Genomic DNA, 23,175 nt, shown 5'->3' with positions numbered 1-23,175 from the left:
TTTTTTTTCTCCTCGCCCCCCCCCCCCCCCCCCCCCCCGTTTATTTCTTTACTTATTAAATGCAGCTGTTGGTCTCTTTGCTGACTGGTGGTTTCTGATCGGTTCTGGCAATTTTTCCTTTAAGTGCTTGTGTTGCACTTTGCTGTAGCAGCTGATTTCAGGCACTCGCTCCATCTTAATGATTGTCTGTGAGACCCTATCTCCTCCCTCCTCCCCTCCCCACCCCCTGAATCAATTGTGTTTTGTTTTTTTTTTTTCTTTCTTTCTTTTATCTGTGTGTGTTTAACTGCATGCTCTCAGTCTCATCATTGTTGTTTCCCATTCTTTCTTTTTAAATGTGTAATGTTTCTATTGTTTTGGGGCTGAAACGAGAGTAAATGTAGCTCCAGACTCCCCACCCTCTGTACGCTCACCATCCGTAAGTCTCAAGGGCCCAAGGCAGCTTTTATTTTTATATCCTTTTTTTTTTCTTCTTCACCCTGTCCTCAATTTGTATTTGGCAGGGGTTTTGATAAATTATTGATGTTGTATAAAGACTTCACCCTCCTTGCAAGAACTTTGAGGCTGTCTGACACGGGGCTGCAGTAACTTGGCTTCCAAACTGGTCCATCTTTTCTTTATCAGCACCATCTCTGTGGTAACACCCCACTTGCTTGAGCGATCAAACTGCTTGGAACTGTGCAGAGCTCTGTAAAGAGGGTGGAGGGCACAATAAAACCAAAAAAAGACCCAGATCTACTGTTGTATATTTCTCTTTTTGCTCCATGAGAAAGGAAAAAGTAATCTGTAAAAAGATTTGAAAGGGATGGAGAGGAAATCAGTGAACGTAGACCGTCCACGTGCTTGGTGACGTTCCAGAATTCTCCTCAAGCCTTGGGAGTTCAAATCTAAACCTGATGGACTCCAACCTTTTCCTCTCTAAAAAGTCTGCCTGCCGGTGACCTGCTGGGCCCCAGTCCCAACGGTGAGCTTGAGAAACAAGTCAGCTTTTGCATCACCTGGTTCGGTTCCTCTGCCCTGGGCTGGAGGAATTATTGCTGCCTCTCGAACAGAACCTGGACAAAACCTCCAGAGTTTTGCCCTTTCGCTCAGTGAGCTGAAAATAAGCACACGCCAAGGGGTGGCAGGGCGGTGGAGAATCTACACGTTACTCTCGTTGGCCTTTTGTTTAATGCATAACTTTAAAGTGCCACGTTTAGCTGTAACTTTGATAATTAAATGGCAACTGTTAAAAGTAATTTAAAGATTGCATTCTTGTAAAATTAGTTGTTTAATTTTCTTTTGCTCAGAGAAGTATAGTGTGTGTATGTGTGTGGTATCTGAGAGTTTTCCAACATTTTCCCTAATGTCCTATGCTTCCTTCCCTCTCCTCCCCCTCCCCTTTCTTACTTTTAGGTTAACAATGCCACTGCGCGAGTGATGACCAATAAGAAGATGGTCACACCTTACGCAAATGGTAAGAGAGACCGTTTGTACTAATGATGAGCTGAAAAGTTGGAAGAAAAACAAAAGGGAAAAGTCATGACCTCTTCTCAGGACCAAAAAAAAACCAAACCCCAAAGAAACCAACAAAACTCCACAAACCCTAATTTATAGCATTATTCTTTAGTATAGCCCTTAAGCGTTTATGGAGGAATACCATCTTGCAGATGGAGAAGTGGGGACAGAGAGGAGTAGTGATGTGCCCAACGTGGCCAAGCTGGATAAAGAAGCCAAAGACCATTGGGTTGCCTACCACTACTGCAAGCTGATGCTGTACGGTGGGATGTGCAGAACTCCTAGGTCTCATTGCCATCACGTAGATACCTAAGTACGAATTCAAAAGCATAGCTTAAGATACATAATTGGATATATCTCAGTTTGGGTTCTAACTGTAAAAGTACAGCTGTTCCCCAAGCAGCCGGGAAAACAGAGGCATTGCGCTGCTTGTTTGCTTGCTTTTTGTTACAAACTGTGGCTGTGTTCAGTCTTTTTCCAGTGAACCTGAATAGAGAAAGACCAAGTTGTCTGGATAATGAAGAATCCTGTTTCATCAGGATATTTTGGTGCTTCTGTCTGTGCAGTAATTTTATTGCATAGGCATGTATAGCATAAAAAGTCGTTCTTCTCCCAACAGAATTGAATGCTGTTTTGATAAGAGATTTTGAATCTGAGTCTTTGTCCTGAAACAGGCAGAAAAGTTCTCCAGATCTGGTCTGAAAATGTTCTCAAACAGCTTCAACAAGGCAGGAAGCTGCGTGTAGGTAGTTGCTAGTGTGAGAATCCGTTTTGATTACAGCTTAAGACTCAGAGAAGTCAGAAGGTATGAATTGTATTTGTGGCTCTGCTACTGACTTGTTTTGTGGCTCTTGGCAGATAAATCTTAGTTTGATTACAGAACTGGGGAAACAGGGCCACACAGAAAGGCTGGGATTCTGAGTCTCAGTGTCTGAAAGGAACCAGGAGGTTTTGTAGCAAAAGGCAACACAGCCATATTATATTGTGCTGAAAACAAGGGCAGAAAATTGGTATGACTGTTCAGTAGCAAAACTTGGCTTGCTTGTGAAAACCTGATAATAGGGAGGAATATTTTGCTTTCGCAGCCAGCAATTTAAAGCCAGCTTTAAAGCTACACAAGTATTTAGTATTAGGCCAGGCTTAAGGCTTACTGATGAGTGGTCGTATGACTGTTGTTAAATTTGAGGGTTGATCCTAGTCTTCTCGTTGCTGCCACTCACTTGAGTATTTTGACATCAAGGTGGGCAGCGCAGCAGCAGCCTGCCCAGTCTTGCCGGGGGAGCATGCGTTGCATCTTTCACCGATCCTCTGCCAGCAGGTGAAGGGATCATGTTGATGGGTTGCAGTTCACAAAGTTGTTCATATGGTTTCTAGGCTGGGTAGAGGTGTTAAAGTGCAGTAAGTGTATTGGGACTCCAAGACAGAGGAAAGGTATGGGTTTATTTAGATCAAAATACCTGTGTGTTTGCTAGCTGAGCAGCTGAGATCTTTCCTGAAAGGAATGCTTTGTGGAAGCCAGCCCAGATCATGTTGTTAGCTTTATACCCCTTCTCTCCCTGATAGAAAGGTGAGGGGGGAGGACAGATAGGTTTTTAGATCTGACTGGAAATGTGTTCCTCCTCATACCCCAGTGATAACTTCTTTAAGCACTATTCTGTTGTAGGTTTTATGTTGATGATTTGCAGTTCTTGCCAATTATCCAGATGATATTAAAATCAATTCTCTGGGAAGGCTTTTACCTGAAAACCAGCATAAAGAAGACAGGAGATACTAAAATAACAGGAGAAAATGTGAGATGAATAGACTGAATTGCTTTTCTGCACCATAGTCGTCTAATTCAGTTAATGAAGAAAGTCAGATGCTGTCACTTTTGAGCAGATCTCTAGCAAATAAGACGGAAGGATGCTTTGAGAGTTGAAGGCCATGAATTGACTTGCCCAGGATGACAGTCTGGGCCGGCGGCTTTAGAGAGGTTTTGGATCCGCAGCATTCCTGGTGAAAGCAGGGAGGAGCTGGAGGAGCTGGCAGCAAGGTTCACGCAGGGAACGCAGGGTGCTCGTGACAAATATGCATATAAGGTAGTTGGCATTCCCTCAGCGGTGCCTCTGCCGTGCTGCGGATCAGTTGATGTTTTGCTGTTCCCTCTGCTACAGTGACCCGTACCTAGAACTTGACATTAGAAAAAGGCAGTTGGCCTCCATCTACACCAAGGGGGATTGAGGCGAAGCAGAAATTCAAAAGAGCTGTGCATGTGAAGCTGGGGCGCATGCAAGAGACCGTTCCCCCTACCCACGCTGCCCTCTCCTTCTCTTGGTGTAGATTTTGGCATTCACTGCAGTCTTTGTTGTTTCAGGTTGGAAGTTGAGTCCTGTGGTTGGAGCGGTGTACGGCCCTGAGTTATATGCAGGTAGAGCTTAAGTAGACACTTCCACTTCTGCCATTTAACTGCAGTGGTGTTTGTTTATGTTCTCAAACTGCTGTTTCTTTATAACCTTTTTACGTTTTGTGTTTTTTGTTTTGTTTTGTTTTTTATTCTTTTTAAAATTAAATTAGCGTCCAGCTTTCAAGCAGATGTCTCGCTGGGCAATGACGCCGCAGTGCCCCTGTCAGGAAGGGGGGGTATTAACACTTACATTCCTTTAATCAGTAAGTAGCCCCAGTTGGCCCCTGTATTGTTACTGTGCTTGAGTTAACAATGACCTGTTACCCTTCTTCTCTCCAGTCTGTATAATATATACTTGAAAGGATGGGAATGAGTTTACCTTGAGCCAAAGTATACTGTGCAGTTGCTGTAACTTGTTCATCTGCAGTGTGTTTCTGTACTGGTGAATGGGTCTGTCTGAGCGATGAGGAGGCTGTAGAACAAGGGGAGGGTGTGTGTAAGGAATAGGCCATTCCCTTGCCCCCCTCCCGCTTTTGAAATCAAAGAAACCAAACAGACAAATCCCTAAAGTACATATTATACAAGCTGCTAAACTGCGAGCCCGCAGGGCCCTTGGCGGCATGCACCTGGACGCACGTTGGGTTGGGTTTGCTTTTTTTTCTCTCGGTATCTGTTTATTACGTATTTGCAGATGCCTCTAAGGTTTTTACGTCATGTCATCACGAGCCAGTTTACTCCAGTGTAAAGCGTAATAAAGCAGGCCCCACTATACATGGAGCCAGTTACTGGTCACGCTTGTTAAACGAAGGTGGGCTCTCAGTAAACCGGCACTTTTTGGGAAATTTCTGCTGCTGTTATATGGGCTATCTTGTCTTTCAGGCTTTAAAATGAACATACAGAGGATTGGGTGGCAAAGAGTGGGAGGGGAAAGGAGGGAAGAGACTGATGTAAGTTGGTTGACTTTAAGGGCCTCTTGACAAATTATTTTTAAGAGCCTCTGCAGTTTTGGAAGAGCCGCCTGCTGTATTGATAGTAACTCTCTGCGCTTCTCAGACTCTAACCAGACTGCATGGCGGTGTCAAAAGGCGGGGGGATTTGTACCCTGTTTGTGGTGGGTGAGGCATGCCAAAGCATTAACCTCTTGCATGCCAAACCTCTCTGCAACCCCTCCTCCCCCAAAGGCCATGGTGTAGCAGGGAGTATGTATCGGATGCTTGCTGGGTTATAAGCATGCCCCTCTGCAGGACTGATGCAAAATGTCCCACCGCTGTGGAGCTCTTGTGTCACTTTGTTTGAAGCAGATGGTTGTTGTCTGGGCAGGAGCTCGGATTCTTTTCACCCTCCACCTTGTCTGTCTTTACAGTTCCAGGCTTCCCCTATCCTACTGCAGCCACCACAGCAGCCGCGTTTCGGGGAGCCCATCTGAGGGGCCGAGGAAGGACAGTGTATGGGGCAGTCCGGGCGGTACCTCCCACAGCCATCCCTGCCTACCCAGGGTAAGCACTGGTCACGAGAGCAGAGTGCTCTGCACAACCGTGTCAAATAGCTAATCGGTTAACCAAAAAATAACTAAAATTGTCTGGATGGTGAGAGTCAGGATATTGCTAGTGCCAGAGCGTTCTGCACATGATGGCATCCAGTGGGGGCAAATCTAAATTTTTCTGTGTTAAGTTCTTGACTGGAACAATTGTCAGTACTTGCAACAGCTTAAAGCGCTGATGGATTCCTTCTCATAATTTCTCTATTCATCTACGTGGTATTCGTCCTCCATTGACCCAATATGTTATAGTGCTGCTGAGAAGGACACAAAGAGAGAAGGTCTAAAATTTCTGAAAAGGTTCTGCTCTTTGCACTCCATTTGCGTTTTCATATCCAGGAATGAGGAATATTATCCATTACCTTCATGCCTCACCATCTGGCAGTAGGACACAGAAGAGCCAGTTACCCACAATGGATTTGCTTTCTTTGTTGGAGACGGTTTAAAAAGGTTTAAAACAAAGATTAATCAAGTCCATTAATTTAAAGCTGGGAGTGTTTGGGATATAGGGAGAAGAAAAGTGCAGCATTCTTCTAACTGTTGTACGAAGCGATGGTAAATGCATAGCCTTAGCATTCTTTACCCTCTGACTTTTGCTAGTAATGCAGTGGAATAGATACTGTAACGGAAAAGCGTTCTGCTGTACAGGCAGCTAGATTTGTATGTGAGTTTTGTTTTGGGGTTTTGTTTGTCTGTTTAAGTGTGATGGAATGACAGATAAATCAGCAAATCCCTTCCAAATTGTCTCTTTTTGTTTCTGGTGTTGAGGATGCTTTATTCATATTGCCTGTCTCTGGAATTTTACTTGCCATATTTTCCATGCAACGTTCTCAGAAAGAATAGGAGTAGGAGTGAATCCTCCAACACAGAGAAGTGGACTGACCCTTTTTTCCTTTAGACTAGCCCCAAAAGGGAAGAAAGTAAATTATAAATATTTTATTAAAAAGGAAGGTGGAAGCCACACACATCAGTGCAAGGAGCTGGCCTGATATATGCTGGATAAGCTTGCAATACCTTCTGTAGCAGATTAAGGGGTGACAGCTACTGTGGCCCTTTCTTTTTAGAGTCCAGACCGATCTTTAAAGTAGAGCTCAAGGAAGCAAGCTGCAGTGGTCTTGTATCTGTCTAGCTTTGCTCTCCAGCAAATCTGGCGATGTTTGTATTTAATTTGCCAGAAGACTTTAAGTGAAACCTCATGTCTGAACACATTGGCCTTCCGAACAGAGTGTTTCTTCTGGGTTTTCAGGTCCACCTCTTTTTGCCACTGCTCCTAGTTCATATTCTATATCCTCTAACCATAGCCTCTGACCTGCAACTTGTCTGTCTGTTGCTCTAAAAATGACCCAGTCCAGTTTTATTAGGAAGCGCTCCACAGTGAAACAGAGAAGCAAAGCTGAGCTAAGTCTGCCGTCTAGCAGAATATGAAATACTTGCACCGGGGAGGAGGGATGTGCTCTTCATCCCTGGGAGTAACGGCTGGAGCATTCCTAGCAAGAGGCTGTCATGAGTGGCGCACTGGGAGGGACTCCAGGCTGATCTTTGATATAAATCCAGCCTGAGTCCTGTATAAAAGGTTTATTTCCATTTGGAATACAGGCCAGGCTCCAATGATTATCCCTTCCAAATACTGTCTCATGACTGTGTTTACTTACATTACGTTGAGTTTGTCTGACCCTACTGACTGATTTCATGTCTTCATGGGCAACGTACTGTCCAGTTAACGTTTGCAGGGCAGCAGTAAACAAGGCAGGTTCACAAATGGCCCAGAACCATCCCTAGTCACAAGCACTGGGAAGTAATTAACTAATTCTGATGTTTATTTTCACCATAGTCTGAATCTCTACCAGATATTTTGTAGAGGGAAAAATGTGCTATTCAGTTCCGTGTTGCAGTAACCTGTAGGACAGTCACCGCTCCTTGTGGACACCGTTGACCTCCATGGAGTCAGGGGCAGGCACACATTCATGACACCTTACCCCACATCAGTTACTTTCCTCCTGGCCAGTGGAAAGATGACACCGTAAGATCAGTCAGCAACACGAGTGATCAAGACATAGTGAGTAATGTGGATGAAGACAGTAAAGTAAGCTGCAGGTTAACTCAAACCTGGTAGAAGGAATTGGTTTTCACAAAACTCAGTGGTGTTTAAGTTTTAAATTTCAAAACTTAGTGGTATCGCTGCATTTGAGGGCTTAGCAGACTTAAAAAAATACAGAATGTAGATTAATAAAAGCTTGTTGGAATTGCCATACTGGATCAGACCTGAGGACCATTCAGGTTGGAGAAAGTTGTGACAGTGTCTAGTGCTAGATACTCCAGAGGAAGGTGCAAGAAATCATTTCTTAATAGTTCTGACATTTATTTCAAGACCTCAAAGATTTACTAATGCATATGTGGAATGTCCATACTTGCATATGGACGTGGACCTTTATCCAGGGAAGGCTATTCATACCTTAGAAAGCAATTGCTCAGACCATTGGACACAATGTTAGATAATCACCTGAGGCTGACCTCAGAATACAAATGCAACCTTTAATTTATAACCAGGGCAGCATTCAGTAGAAGTAAGGAGACATCATAAGCTCTGATACATAGCATGAGTAAAATCTGTACTGGAACATTGCCCTGGTTTGTAGCAGCCATGCTTTGTAAACAGAAAAGCTGACAGATTACACTTCAGATCAAAAGCTGTGAGAAGTCAGTCAGTCTCAAAAAAAACCTTGCCTACTATAAAACTCTGAAAACTAAATAATATTGATCAATTTTATTTCTTAAACTATAGGTTAGGCATTGACTTGTTCATGGTCATTAAGTAGCCATATGAAGAGCAGGTTTGCCATAGTAAAGAATAATTTAGTCTAGGAGTGTAAATAGAGGATTCACTGACTCAAAGTCAAAAGTAGATAAAAGTCAGACTAGATATAAGGCAGTAGGGAGCTATGGGGGTTTGGAGTAGTTTTTTGGTTTCTTTTTACAACACAGTCAACTGTTGGTACACCTAAATGACATACTGGTTTTGTAAAGCAGCCATCATATTCCTTTTTCTTGTGGATGTGTTTTAGCTCAGCTAGTGGGCTTTTTGCAGATGCCACTGAGATCTGCTGGGCTGCTTTATGCTTCTGGTTAATATACATAACCAGAATGGTCTCTGTGGTTCTCAAATGAAGGAATTCTCTCCATTTTTGCTAGCATTAAGAATCACAAATATGGATATTCTAGCGTGTAAATAAACCTTGCTAAATTTCAGCCCTGGCAGTCAGTGTCAGTCAATTGCTAACTGAAGGAGAGACGAAGGTTGTTTTTGAACCCAGGAAGTCTTACTCTTGCCTGTTATTAGTGTTCCTTGCAGTTTTCTCTGGAGAGCTGATGCTAGCATCTCTTGCTGAGAGGATTCTTAGTTACAGGAATAGTGGCCTGATCCAATGTGGTAATGCTTATATTCATCCAACTGACTGTGTTCGGAATAACTGTTAAAAGTGCTAACCTGTTCATAAACCAACAGTCACTTCCTCTGTCGTGCGTTTGCCTTTCCTGCAGGAGCAGGTGGAGTATCACTGCTAAAACACTCCTGGTCCTAGATAGAGAACCCAGCAATGTAAGTCACTGCCCCAGGAGCCAAATTCTTTGTTATGCGATTGTAAAAATTTAGCTTCAACAAACATGATCTTATGGCCTGCTTCTCCCTGCTGAAGTGGCTCCCCTCTTCCTCTAACAAGGGTGTCTATCTTCATATCTGCTCCAAACACTCTTGGAGACCACAGTAACTTTGTCCATTGGGAATGGAGTGTACTTTTCCTGGGGAAGACAGCAAAACTAAATTATTCAAGCAGTAGCTAACACTGCAACACATTTTTTTTTAATTTTATTTTATTTTTTAGTAATAGCATGCAGAATTTTGGCAAGATCTGCTGGGCTTTTTTGTGTGTGTGCGTGCTTTACGATAGGTGGGTGTCTGAGGGTGGCAGGCTCTTGGCAGCATTTCACATTCCATCTGATGAGTAAAAAATGATAATCAAAAGAAAAGCTAGTGTTCTATACCTTCTTTTTCCTTAATGCTACTGGTAAGTCATGCATGTCAGATCCATGAACATCACAGGTGGTGGGGCTTAATGCTTTTTAAAGCCTTGAGCAAGTTCGTGTGGAGCTATTCAGAGGACAAAGCAGGAGGAAATTCCTCAGTATGAAGCACACGCTGAACTCAAACGGGTGGGGGGCATCCCCTTCTTCCTTCCTCGTCCTTCCCCAACCCCTGTCCCCAAAGCGAGCTGCATAGTCTTATGGTAAGAGTGGCTCTTTGGGAACCCCAGGCTCTGGTTTAACAGTTTTCCTGCTTGAAGTTCTGAGAGAAAGAAAACTATGGCTTAAAGCAGAAAAAGCACCATCCCGTGGAAACCCTTCCAGTTGCTCCTCTCTGCTACAGAATAGGTCGTTACTACCAGGGACTCCCACTGCACCTTTCAATTCTCGGACCTTGGACCAGTCACCTAACCTTTTTAGCTCATTATCTCTGCTTGTGAAAGCAATGCATTGTGGGTATTTTTGGTTTTTTCTTTTTAATTACATTTCTCTGTGTTTACTTTGATCAGAATTGATTGACTTGTTTTCCTGAGGTGTTGCATCAGTTCTTTAAGATGCTGAATAATACTACTTTGCATGCTTGTGTGATCAGCCAAATCTTATCGCATGTCTAATGTGCAGGGTAAAAGCAGGTGATGTATGGATGTCAGAAACAAAGTCATGCAGCCCTGTGAAACTCGAAATACGTTAATCATACCCAGCTCTCAGAAACGTGCTTCTGACATAGGTGACTCCAGCCCCTGTGGGATCCCTTCTGAGGGGCTCCTCAGTTTCGCAAGCCCACTTCACGAAGCCAATGTTTCCATGTGTTTAGGGGGTAACTAAAATCATTCCAGGAGAATAACCGGAGTGGAGGTTTCTAAACCCTTGTTTCTCTTCTTCAGGACATCAGATCTTTTTGAGTCTATATTTATTGTACAAGATGGTGGTTCCCCTCCCTCTCTCCTTTGCATACTGTCTCCCCCTCTGCCTGCCCCTTCCCCTTTTGCATGCCATGGAAGATGACTTGGAGCCGTCTAGCGTGCGTGCGCACACACATTCTCTCGCTGATTTGCTCCTGCCAAAAGCCCAGGTTGTGGATTCATACATCACCTGCCTGTGTAAAATGCATGTGCATGCTGCCGTCCTCAATAACCGGAATGTGTTTTCTGTTCTTTTGTTTTTTGTTTTTTGTTTTTTTGTTTTTGTGTGGATTTTCTGCAGTGTGGTTTACCAGGACGGATTTTACGGTGCTGACCTCTATGTAAGTACACACACCGGAGCCTTCTCGTCCCCAACCCCTGACAAGCCAGCCTTTTTTTTTTATTATTTTATTTTGTTTCTTTTGGTTTGTTTGTTTGGTTTGGTTTGGTTTTTTTAAAATATCATTTACTTTAATTTTCTTCTTCCTTGTGGATATATATATTTATATATTTAGGAATGCAAGCATGCTTCTCTGTCACTGCGCTTGCCCCTGGGTGCAAGACCTAAGCCTTTGGGTTTCCTGATCATTGCCAAGGGTCAGTTTACTGGGTGTCCTGTCCCCCACATGCACACTGCTACTAATCAACCTGAGAGATGATCAGTGAATTAAAATTTCTCTCAACACTTCTCTCGTTTACATAATTTGGATATAAAAATAACAGGACTGGTTTAGCCTCAGACCTTCCCTTTCCTTCTCCCCCCTCCACCCTCCCCTTTCTCTCCCCTCTTGGGGCCCTTTCAGGTTTGATTTCTGCAGCCCACACTAAACTGAGCGAGCTGTGTGTTTAAAAATGTTCATGTGCCACTGGGATGTGGAGATTATCCCTTTGGGGAAGACACTGGGACTGATTAAAAATGGAGACTGAGATGCTAGAGTGAAAACTGACATCTCATTTTGCTGGTAGAAATGGTACCTAAATAGGCTAGATTCTCTCACCTCTTTGGGGAATTGTAAAGTACAAATACGTGGAGATGTTCGGTTAGAAGAGTCAGCAGCCTCCTCCTGTCTGGGAATTAGCTCTGATACCACGGGAGACTTTGTCCTGTCATTGTCTTTGTCCTACCCAGCCAGTCTGTATAGCCGATCTCCAGGGCACGTGTCTATACCTAGGTGGGTCGTGGATGGAGGGATTCTGAGCGGCCAGTGAGAAAAGCAGTTTCCTCTCTGAAGGAGAGCTGTTGCAGAGCAGCTATGGTAGGAATATGCCTTTCAAAGCCAAAACGTTCAGATCCGCCACAGCCCTCGCAACTTGTTGCCTGCCCAGCTCTAGCAGAGTTCCCTTTCGTGGTATCATAGGTAATAGCTCTTTGGAGCTGGGGAAGTTTTGTATTGGGTAGCAGCACAGTTGTCGGCGTGGATTTCACATCCCTGCTGCTGTTGAAGGTGCTACTCCTGACATTTATAAAGAGGACCCTGGGGTTAGACTTAAGATAATGGATGGAATTAGCTTTTGGATTTTGTTGGCTTATATGGAGGGTCAAGTCTTGTACAAAGGCGCTTTTCCCAACACAGTTACAGCGGTTGGAAGACATGCTCTCTGAGCATAGAGATATTGGGTGCATTTCTTCATTCTTACATATACTGTCGTGTGCGCAGTCCTTTAAAAATTGATCTGCCTAGTCAAGTGTTCCTTTATAAAACTGTGTCAAGGACTACAGAGGGTTCTGGGTTTTCCCGCCTCACTCCTAAAACACCAGCTTTACAGACCACTGACTTTGCTACAGCAAGTAAGCAAACAAGTGAGCAATGCTTAGTGCCTCTTCCCTCAGAGCATAGCATATAAGAGGTTGTCATGTTGAAACGGAAGGCTGGCCAGGGTTACTCCCTATTTCTTTGGAGAAAGCTCCTTCAGAGCTTCCATTGCAGGTGGGGAGGAAAGGCTTATTTAACATGTTTTAAGGACAGAGACTTCAGTGATGAAGAATCCCCGTAACCGCTTGGTGCTGCAGTGCAGTAGCATCACGAAACACAAAACCGAGCCGTCAGGTCAGAATCATTAAGTGGACTTCTGACAACTTTGCTGTTGGTGGCTCTGGTCTCACTGTCAGAAAGCAGGACGATAGAAGAGCGGGCTCATCAAGGGAGATGGTGGTGCTTTTTTCCTATGTTATTGCTGCCCAGAGCCCTCCGATGGAGCTCGGGAAAAAGTTACCATAATCCAAACACGAAGTTACCGTTCCAAACAGTTTGCTTGGTACAGGTGGAATGATTACAGTGTCCCTGTGCCCCACTGATTTGTCATGCTTTTCACTGCAGTGCTTCTGTCCCTCTGGTTGCTGTGAAAGGCTTGGCCAGATTGTGGAAGGGATGGCAGAGGGTACTTCAGTTAGGATGGGGGGGAAGGTTAAACTGAGGTTTCCTTAGGTCTTCTGAGTCTGTAGGGTTGTATCAAGGAAGGGTGGAAAGGAGCTGATCTGGCAGGGAGTGGTTAGTGGTAGGCAAGATGAAAGGGAAGTGTCCAAAGTTTGGGCTGCCTTTTCTACATATATGTTATGCACCGATTTCTCATTTTCCTCCTCCTCCTCTTCCTCACTCCTTTTTTTCTTTCCTGGGGCAACCATCCTGCTAGCCATTTCTTCTGTGAAGAAGGCATTCCATCTCTTGTTGGATGCGTCCCACTCTGGCAAGACACCTGAATTCATAAAAACAACCTGCCCCAGGATGCAGAGGGCTTCATTTCGGATCATAAGAAAGGTTATCTTTCTTCTACAATGGGGTCAATCTGGGCGGCGGGGGGGAAACCCAAACCAACCCACCCGTGCGAAGACCGCTCCTGCCTGTGAAAAGCGTGCTTGCATCCACTGGAAAGAAAAGGCTGGTGAGCCCCGCTGCGGGCTGTTTGTATGATTGTTTCTTTCCACAGCTGTGTTTTTTTGAACTGCTCTTCCTGTGTTCTGTTATAGAATAGTCTTACAGGAACCAATCATTAGCGCTAAAATACCTCAGGTAGGAGTGCCAGTGTGACCTGCCAACCGATCAGATTGTGGATTGCAGTGGAAAAAACTGAATTATACTAACCATTCCAGCACCACATTAGAGATGGGAACAGAGGCTTTTTTAGGGCAGTGCAGACTCATGTGTGATCCAAGCCCCCGCTGTAGCAGGGCGGCGTGTGTCCAGATTTCACACCGAGTGGCATTTCATTAAAAAAAAAAAAAAAGAAAAAGAATAATACTGTCAATTCAGTGGAAGGGTTAACAAGGTCATGCTTGTCCCATTACCATGTAGAAGCACCTGCTGCAATGGACACCGTTGTCCTGTCACCTCTTTTAATTCATTCATGCTCATTCCTGGTGCACATATGCCACCCTTCTAATACAGAAATACTGGGAACGGTTCTAGCCCTTTCTGCTTCTTAACTTCTGTTATAGGGCAGTTTGGGGGTGGAGAAGACACATTTGAGATATGATAAATGAAAAATCCTAAAACCGGGCTCGCTGTGTAAACCTGGCAGGAGGTCAGACATGTCTGACTGGTACCATGAGTTACACATTTCTCCAAGGATACGGGAACGCTTCTGTCTTAGTGGCGTAAAGGCCCTTTGGAGTTAAGAGGGCCAGCAACACACTTGGTGTGCCCGTCAAAGGCAGAAGCGAAAAAGAAAAGGGAGGCTTATACCCTAGAGTACACTGACATAGTAAGCTGTAGTTTTTGGATTTCCTCATGTTCTCATTGGATTGATCGCCTAATACGGACCTGAAGAGTGGAAGAGAAGATGGACTTACTTTGAGCTGAACTGTGTAGTCTTAAAGTGCTCCTTTATCTACATTAACATGCTCAGTAATTGGAACGCTGCTTTAGTTGGGATTGCAGCTTCCTGCATATGTTGCTTTACTGTGTTGGTGTTATTTCAGAGAATATATGACAATATTGAAAAAGCTAACATCTAATGTTAAAGGAGGAATTAAAAAAATATATTTTCTTGCTTCGTTGGTGAGCCGATGACGATAACATCACGGAAGAGTCATTTTAAATTTGGGCTTTTGTGAATACTTGAGCAAATACGATTGTTTGACAATTGAGATCTATAGGCTCAAGCGCTATACATTCACATGGGCAGAGGGATTTAGCACAGCCCCAGCAACACTGGCAGGATATTCAGAGAAAGCGAACTTGAAATAAGACAAGCAACGTTTAGGGTTGTGTTCATCTCTCTCACGTGCTCCCTAGGCAATGCAGAAGACGGTACGGGAAAGGACCAGTCTTGGATTTAGACAGTCCTTTTGGTTGTTACTTGCTGCCCAGTAAAAATTCATAAGTCTTTTCCTTAGTTCCCCTGTTTCCTTGGTGAGGCAGGGTTTAAACTGTCCCTTCGATAGAAATGTTTCTGACTTAACATCTTCGCAGGAAGCTCAGCCACACTCATGTCTTTTGAGATGAGGCTAAAGATTTTAAAAACTGAACCTAGATGGGTAAACCTGTCCCTGTGGAATCACTTCACTTAAATAGATGGAGTGGGAGTTTGCATGGCTGTCCTGGGTTTCAGGGACTATGCCACTCGATGGTGTCTTCTGTTGCAGTTTGGCTGAGGCACTGGAGGAGTGTGGTGCAGCTAGCAAGGGCCTTTTTTTTTTTTTTAAATTATTATTTCTTTTATTGGGAAACATTTGTTCATGTTTGTTGAAGATGATCTATTCTGTTATAGTTTCTTTTTTACTAGAGTAACTGAAGTGAGTGGCATCAGAAATCACTAGAGGTGGTAGGACCATGTAGCTGAGGTTAGGGATGAGCTCTGCGTACCAGTTAAAGTTGTGTGTGATCAGGAGTAGCAGGAGAAAATAACTGGTGCGTTGAACAAGCTGACCAGGGCTTTAGACACATTGATGGAATTATAGGTGGGTCCTGGGTTATGGAGAACAGGAGCATCAGCTGGGTAAGGCAACCTGCACAGTGTCTGCTTTGCTCTGTACTGGTCCCAGAGCTCGGTGAAAGCATTTACGAAATAACGAGTAATAGCCGCAACTTTTCCCCTCTTTCCTTCACCCTGTTTTGGTATATTTGGACCTGCTGGTCATGCTAAACACATCCCCGTGTCAGAAATCCCCCAGCTGTCCACACTCATTGCTCCTATGACAGGAACGTGCCATGGCCATTATAATCCCCATTTTTGGTTTTATTTGAAGTACACACAAGTAGAATTTGCAGACTGCTTTGAACTGAGCGGGTCTGCCCCTCCGTGTGTACCTCTCTCCTGTGACTTTTTTTTTTCTTTTTTTAAATTAACAGTAGCTTCAGTTTTGCATCAGTGCATGGTTAAAAAGCAATACACATGTCAGCTATTTCTTAACTTCATTTCTCCAATGAATTATTTCTCCTGTGTTTTTTTTTTTTGTTTGTTGTGCAGTTGACTGAAGAAATGTTAACATCCCGCTCTAAATCTCTCAGTGGAGTCTCTGTTCCCTTCTCTGATATAACAGATGGGTTATTGCTTGTTATAATTATTAACATTGTGGTGTGGGACAGGGCTAGGGTGGGAGCCATTTTGGGGGGCGAGGGCGGGAGGCTGCGGGAGTCGTTAAGGTTGGAATGTTAACTCCAGTGGTGACTGACTGTTTCCGTAATAGCAGGTTGTTGTGGCTGCACGCTCTAGTACTTGAGGCTGTGTACTTCACTGAGCTTGTGGTAGAGCCTAGGGCGAACTGCTGTCCCAAGAGAATGCTGGGATGGATAGAACTAGCCAATATGAGTCTGAACGTGGTGACTTTGCTGGTTGTTCTAGCTCCAGATGTCAGCATGCTTAGTTTTTAATTTTGATTAATAAATGTTACGCCATTTCCCCCTCCCCCACCTGATTCCAACCCTTCTTTTCTTTTCTTCTTTTTTTGTTCTGTTTTGGTTTTGTTTTCCTTTACGAGAGACATGAGTTAAAAGAGAATTACATGATAACCCTTTTTGGTTTCAAACTGCATCCTGCTGTCATGTTCAAAGTATGTGCCAGGCACATTTGAAATGGTTTCTGATCTGAAATGTGGCTGGCAAGTGTGGGGCAGAATGGGAATCTGGGTGCACGCTGAAGCCGGCTGCCCTGCGGAGCTTGGTGCCAGGCGAAAACACATCGTATGCCATGCCCAAATGACAGACCCCATGAAGAATTCAGGAAGCTTGTAAACTTAAGGGACTAGCATGATGATGTTGGTATGAAGTTCTGTCTTAATTTGGTGAGGTCAATGAAGGCTTGATTTGGATTAAGGCTGCACCTCATTCCTCTTGTCTCCAACACGTTTTGGAGGTGGGAGTAATGGTGGTGCAGTGATAGCATGCCAAAACCAAGCTAAACCTCCCCAAACCATCAATCTGAAATCATAGAATCATAGAATCGTTATGGTCGGAAGAAACCTCAAAGATCATCACCACTCTACCCAACACCACCATGCCCGCTAGACCATGTCTCGAAGCAGCACATCTAAATGATTTTTGAACACCTCCAGGGATGGTGACTCCACCATCTCCCTGGGGAGCCCATTCCAATGCCTAACAACTCTTACAGTGAAGAAGTTCTTCCTAATATCCAACCTGAACTTCCCCTGGTGCAAAATGCAGGGATTGAAGCAGCTAGATGAGATTAAAAGGGCAAAACTGTAACATGACATCTCTTTCAGGCAATGTGGTGGTGTTTCAGAGGTGTAGATTGGCATTACTCTTTCTTCTGTTAACTAGAAGATTGAAGAGGCTGTAAGAGCCTCTCCTCTGGAGTAGGAAAGGGTCCCCAGGTGTGTTTTGGATAGCATGTTAGCCTTCCTGGAGCTAACGCAGGCCCCACAAAAGCAACCAAAATTAATTTTAAATCATTACTTCTCATTTAAAAGCTACCTGGCCCAAAACTGAGCACTGCTGAGCAAACACACAGTCCTGCAGTACAGCTGATGTTGTACTCTTAGTTACATGTACACACAAAATCTGTAGGGAAGAAGTGGTAGAGGTACATTGAGCTGATGCAGGAGGTGAAGAGCATAAGCCTGCCTTCTGGTCCTTCAGACTCTGAAATGTCAATTGAGGAGGAGAAAAAGCTAGAAGCAATCTGGAATTTTCCGATGTTATTTATGGCTCGTTGTGTTTCTAGCAAATCAAAGCCATGGTTTATTTACCATTGCCGCCCTCCCCCCCAAGTTAACAAAAATGTGTTCAGAAGCGTACACAAAGAAAGACCTAACCTGGGCTTCAGAGCCCTCTTTGCTGCCTGCTGTGCAGCCTTTGCCCCTGGTCTGAAAGGCGGCTGGCCTCCATCCTTCATCGCTGCAGGGTGTGATGAAGGCTGCTTGTCTGAGCCAGGTCTTCCTCTGCCCCAAGAGCTCCTTGTGAGAGTTCCTGGAGGAGACTCACAGGTCTTTCTCTGGGTCAGGATTCACATTTTGCCAACCCAGCCGTAAGTATGTTTGTTAGTAACTACCTCCTATCAGTGTAAGCATTTTAAAGACCCTTACTACAGGTGTGTAGCATGGGCAGAAATGCAGCAGCAGTACGGACTGTTCTGGCATAATTTCCCCCAACTTGTTTCCTTCTTACGTGGAGGGAGAGGAGAACAGTCGATTGGTATCAAGGTCACGTTTGCTTGTTGCCAGCCCTGAGATCACCAGGGACTGTCTTCTCTGACCATCTTTTCCTGATTGCTGTTTGGCCTCTCTGGCTCTTGATACTTTTTACACATCTGGACCAAATGAAATTCTAGCCTTTTGGGTTTCCCAGGCTTAAAAAAGAGATAGAAGGGGGGTGGAAAACCAGGAATTTCTCTGAACGGTCCCCTTTCTAAAATACACACTTCACAGAAAGTGCCCACCTCTTGATTTCCCCGGTGTAAGAGGAAGGGGACGTAAAAATTACATTGTATGCAAGATTTCAGCTCTCTTCTGGTTTTCAGTTCCTCCATGCCAAATTTAATTTCCTGCTGGGATATAACCATGCTCAGACTTGCTTTAGTTTATTCCTTCTGCTAAACGGGGTAATGGAAGAGTCTCCCTGGTCCTTCTGAGGAAAGGAATATACATGAGTTAATGGGCAATGCTTGCGATAGACATGACATGGGAGCTGATGCAGTTTGAAACGCTTCCTCTCCTTGTGATGTGTGTGACTTTTTTTTTTAAAAATTTTATTTTTTAATACTCTGCGTGGGTGGATAGGTATCTGTAAAGTCAGTTCTCTTCTCTCCTGCAGGGTGGATACGCAGCCTACAGATATGCACAGCCTGCTACTGCAACAGCAGCCACGGCCGCTGCAGCCGCTGCAGCAGCTTACAGCGATGGGTATGTAAGGGGGAGGTGTCTTGGGGGGGCTAGTTTGCTATGCTCAGGGATTCAAGGAGCATTGATCCATTACAGTATTTCTTTCCCTGTTTCTTTGCCTTACTTGCACTCGCACACGCACACATGCATGCACAACCCAACATGCAAAACTTGAATGCACGGTTTGTCTCCCTGCTCCCGGGCAGTATCGCTCTCCGATGTGTGTGAGCTGGCACAAATCCTGGCCTCTTCTGTATCCTTGTGATTCTCTGCACAAAGCAGGCAGTGTGGTTACAGCCTCAGAGTCAAAAGACCTGGCTTGCCTTGCCAGCTCCTTGCTCTGTGACTCTGGGCAGGTTGCTTAATCACTGGGTGCATTTCTTTCCCCATCCATAAAGTAAGAATTGCTCAGCTCATGCAGTACTCTAGGATGCTTTAACCAGCAGCTGTGTATAGATGCAAAGGATTATCATCATCAGAGTGCTCGCCTTAAGATTTTTTCATCTGTGCAGTGAGGCCGTGTTTTAATCCTAGCGCATGCGAGACCATTAAAGTTTATACTCCCTTCTCATTCTGGAGAATCCCTCACCACTTTCCATTTAGCAGCTGTTACCGTGCTGGTAGCGCTAGTGCCAGCAGTCACTCTCCTCCCAAATTGCATCACGAGAGGTAAGGGATGCATTAGCTGTCATTTCAAAGGTGCTGACCTCTTTCCTACAGGTCGAGCTCATGGCTTCTGCCACATTCCTCCTTGCAGGCCGTTCTCTCGCCCATCTCATATGATGCATGGCAGCACGCCCATAGGATCTCTTCGAAGAGGGGCTGCCTGTGTGCATGTGTGTGCATGTATGCATACATGTGTGTAGAAGGGCATGCTGCTTCTTCCATTGCCTGTGGTCAGACAGCTGTTTCTCTGCCCCTCCAAAGTGACTCTTTTTTTTTTCTCTCTCTTTTTTTTTTTTCCTGGTATCTTTTCTCCCCTCTTCAGTTATGGCAGGGTGTACACAGCAGATCCTTACCATGCCCTTGCCCCTGCCGCTAGCTACGGAGTTGGCGCTGTGGTAAGTGGGATTTTCTTTCTTGTGCTGTTTCACATTTCTGGCATGGGGAACAGCTGTTCACTGGGTATCAGGTAGTGAAACTTCACCCAGAAGAACTTACTTGTTGAGGGAGGGAGGTCCTTAGCTGCAGTGCTGTGTTCCCAGTTGTTTGTGTGTGTGCAGTAGGAAAGGAGCCAGGTTGTAGGAGACCAGTTATTACTTGGTCTTGCACATCACCTGGTACAAAGGAAATGGTAAAACAATGACCAGAAATGCCAGGAGCCAGAACATCGTTGGTAAATCAGTAGAACTGTATCAAGGTGATATATAGAGCAAAAATCAGCAGTAGTTACGAGATGGAAGATGCCCTCTCTTGCCACTTTCATTAATTTGAAAGGCTCAGGTTGCATGTTGAGAAGTCGGTTCTAGGAAGCAAGGGAATAAGTTGTTCTCGTAACATCTTGCAGCAAAGCTGCTCCACTTGGTTCCTTCTTCCACTAGTGGAAGGATGTGATGTCCTGCCTGCCAGGAGTAGTTACACAAGGGCAGGAATGAGGTATGCTGGCATCGGAGGGGAGTGGAGCAGCTTGCTGAAAACACATGCCTGCCCATCTGCTAGCCAGCACAGTATCTGTGTTATTGCGAAGGCTGGAATACAAATGTGTTCGGAGGAAAAGACACCTAAATATAGATATCTGCAGTGTAGCACCTCTGTTTCAGCCTCAGCTTATCATGTGAATTCTCTTTAGGGTAGATGAAGGAGAAGCAGGTACTTCTAGGATACCAGGTCATCATGCCTATTTTAGACCTTTACCTTAAGGTGAGGTGAAGGGCATCTTAGAAGTCCTGGTCTCTGCTATCTGTAAAGACAACCTAGACCACTGGCTCAGAGGTTAGGACTGACAAGTGCCCTCTGTGGTACTGAACTCCCTTTGACTGAGACTTGCCAAACCTCACCTCCAGCTGACTGGCCATGAGGATGTCCTCCTGAGCCATGTCGTTGGTTTTGCAGGCAAGGTTCTCCTCTCTTGCTTCTTAGAGGTGCTGGTGATGGTGGGTCAGTGCCAGGACATGTCCGTTAGTCCATCTGAGAGCATTTGGGTACTGTCCTGAGTATTTCTTCCACAGTTCTCCTAACAACCTCCTCTTCTCTCCTTTGATTTCTACAGGCGAGTTTATACCGAGGTGGCTACAGCCGATTTGCCCCCTACTGAAGTGACGTGAGCCCCCTGCAAGTGGGACAGCCCCCCCAGTTCATGAGGCCTGGCTATTGCAATATTTACTAGTAGAGGAACTCTATAGCAAGACGAGGAGGAAAAACAAAAAAACAAAAGAGAAAATACTTTTTTATACCTCACTATGTTCTTTGAATATGTATTTTTTTTTCCTTTAAATTTCTGCCTTTAATTCTTTTGTTCCAAAGATTGTGCATTTTTTTTGTTTTTTTGTTTTCATTTTTGGGGTTTTTTTAACTGTGGTAAAAATAATGCATTTCCGTGTCTGTATGTTGGTGCATAGCTTATCCTACCAATCACGGAAAAGGCGATTAGCGATAAGGAAAGCTGTTAGAAACTGATATCATGCAATTAATCAGGAACACGCAGACAGAGTTGCTTCCCTGGGTCTGGTGCTTGGTGCCTGTGAGACAGGAGGACGTGAGGGAGAAGTCTCCACCTGCTGTGTTTCTGGTCTGCAAGAAGGAAGCACTCTTTGGCTGTGGCTGGGACCTAAATGCTGGTGGGAAATAGTCATTTGGAAATGGGGGAAATGCAGTGACTTTCCTTGTTTTTATCACCATCTGACACGCACAGGTTTGGGACAGTTTAAGCAGTGTCAGGATTTTAGACTTGGCAAGAGAAGATTTCCTCAACCTGCCCAAAGACTTTGGCTGTTATCTGCTGTATAGGGGACAAGAATTGGAAAGGAGTTTTTGATGAGGGTGGTCTTTCCCCCACAGACACAACTTATTTTAGCTGATTGCTGTCCATTGCTGGTGGCTGTAATTATCTTAGTTTTCCTTCCACCTTTTCAAGATCTTTCTCCCTTGCTGTCCCTTTCCCCGCTTCCTTCCTTGAGGAGTGGCAGATGCAATGCAGCATCACACAGAGTACCTCTGTTGTGGACAGCAAGCAGTTAAACTTGTGGGGGTGAAGCAGATGCAGCCTTGCAGAGGAAGAAAGCTAGCAGAACTCTGCATCAGTGCCATGCTTGGGCACTCCAAGGTCCAGCATGCAAGGTCTCTCCTCCCGTTCATCCTGAGCTGCGTAGGCGCTTCTGCAAGTAATCTGTTTCAAATAACATGAGTGAGGAAAAACAAGTCATGTATAAGCTGCTTGAGGCGAGGGGCAAGCATGTGGGTTTGTGTGGGGGAAGGAGGTCTTTAATATCTAAACATGATCCCGAAGTAGTTTGCAATAGAAGCAATTTGTGCAAGCTCTGAATTCATAGGAACTTCCCACCACAAGCTATTTCAGGCCCTTACATAGTTGCGTTGGAGCCCCTGGGTCCGTTTTGCCCCGCCTCTTATAGAAAGTTGTGCACCTGGTCTGTTGAGTCCATATAGACACTACATATTAGAAGATTGAGAAGCAGAGAGACTGTTTAGGGGAGGACTCCATGACTCCTAAGACCATCTCCCTTCTGCTCTCGCGTACAGCGATTTCACTGAGTTTCAAAGTCAGCATTTTTAGATGACTGCGTGAGCTGTGCTGTGCTGGGGAGTTGCTGCTCTCCAGACCTCCCAGCTCGGCTGCTGGCTCCTAGAGTGCTCCCCGTAACCCCAGTGATCAGTGGTCTCTAACCACATGGTAGAGAAGTGCAGAAGGGCGGTTTTATTAGGCTGCCTCAACTTCCTCCATTGGTACTGGGGTGAGCTCACCACCCAGAAGGGCTGCTTGGAGTGTGGGTTTGTTGGTGGAGCCTCTCCAACTCCTGTCCTACACCTGCTTCTCCATCCACCGCTGATACCAGAATAGGAAACCTCCTGCATTTAACACTAAGAGACGTCGACATGCAGAAGCTCCTGGGGAGGTGTCCTGACCCAGCCACGCACAACCACGCATTTTTTTGCTTTTCCCCAGCGATACACGCAGCCTCTCTGCACAGCAGAGAGGAGGCACCTCAAATGGGAAGAAGGGGGAAGCCATTAGTTAAGCTAGAGACCCTGAAGCTATTGATTCTCTGGAGGAATAGCTAGATAAAGGGGACACCAAACTGCCAGCCTGTTGGCCACCTTTTTTTGGATTTTTTTCTGGTTTTATTGTTGGTTTTTAACTTTTTTTTTTCCCAAGCCAAAGTTTGGTTTGTTGCTGTTATGACAATTTTTTTTGTTGTTTGTATATAAATATTTTAGTTAGCTTGAAAACGGGGAGGCGGGGGGGAACAGGGTCTCGGGGCTTTCACAAAATCTAGGAAATGAGGGGGACTCGGGGTGTTCAGGGGCTTTTACTGCCTGAGTTGGG

The 23,175-nt window shown here is 44.8% G+C and overlaps 1 protein-coding gene across 1 annotated transcript in view; it reads left to right on the top strand.

Annotated features, from left to right (window-relative positions):
- Nucleotides 1–21,133, top strand: part of RBFOX2 (RNA binding protein, fox-1 homolog (C. elegans) 2) — a 22,561-nt gene extending 1,428 nt beyond the window's left edge. The window contains exons 2-9 of the mRNA XM_009699389.1: nt 1,396–1,456; nt 3,851–3,904; nt 4,051–4,143; nt 5,244–5,376; nt 10,698–10,737; nt 18,607–18,695; nt 19,663–19,735; nt 20,884–21,133. Coding sequence (XP_009697691.1) covers nt 1,420–1,456; nt 3,851–3,904; nt 4,051–4,143; nt 5,244–5,376; nt 10,698–10,737; nt 18,607–18,695; nt 19,663–19,735; nt 20,884–20,928 — 564 coding nt within the window. The 5' untranslated portion in view covers nt 1,396–1,419 and the 3' untranslated portion in view covers nt 20,929–21,133. The remainder of the gene's footprint in view (nt 1–1,395; nt 1,457–3,850; nt 3,905–4,050; nt 4,144–5,243; nt 5,377–10,697; nt 10,738–18,606; nt 18,696–19,662; nt 19,736–20,883) is intronic.
- Nucleotides 21,134–23,175: the final 2,042 nt, after the last annotated feature.

Source organism: Cariama cristata, unplaced genomic scaffold (assembly GCF_000690535.1).
Source record: "Cariama cristata isolate BGI_N322 unplaced genomic scaffold, ASM69053v1 scaffold994, whole genome shotgun sequence".
NCBI classification, from domain to species: domain Eukaryota; kingdom Metazoa; phylum Chordata; class Aves; order Cariamiformes; family Cariamidae; genus Cariama; species Cariama cristata.
This window is presented reverse-complemented; position numbering and strand designations above follow the sequence as displayed.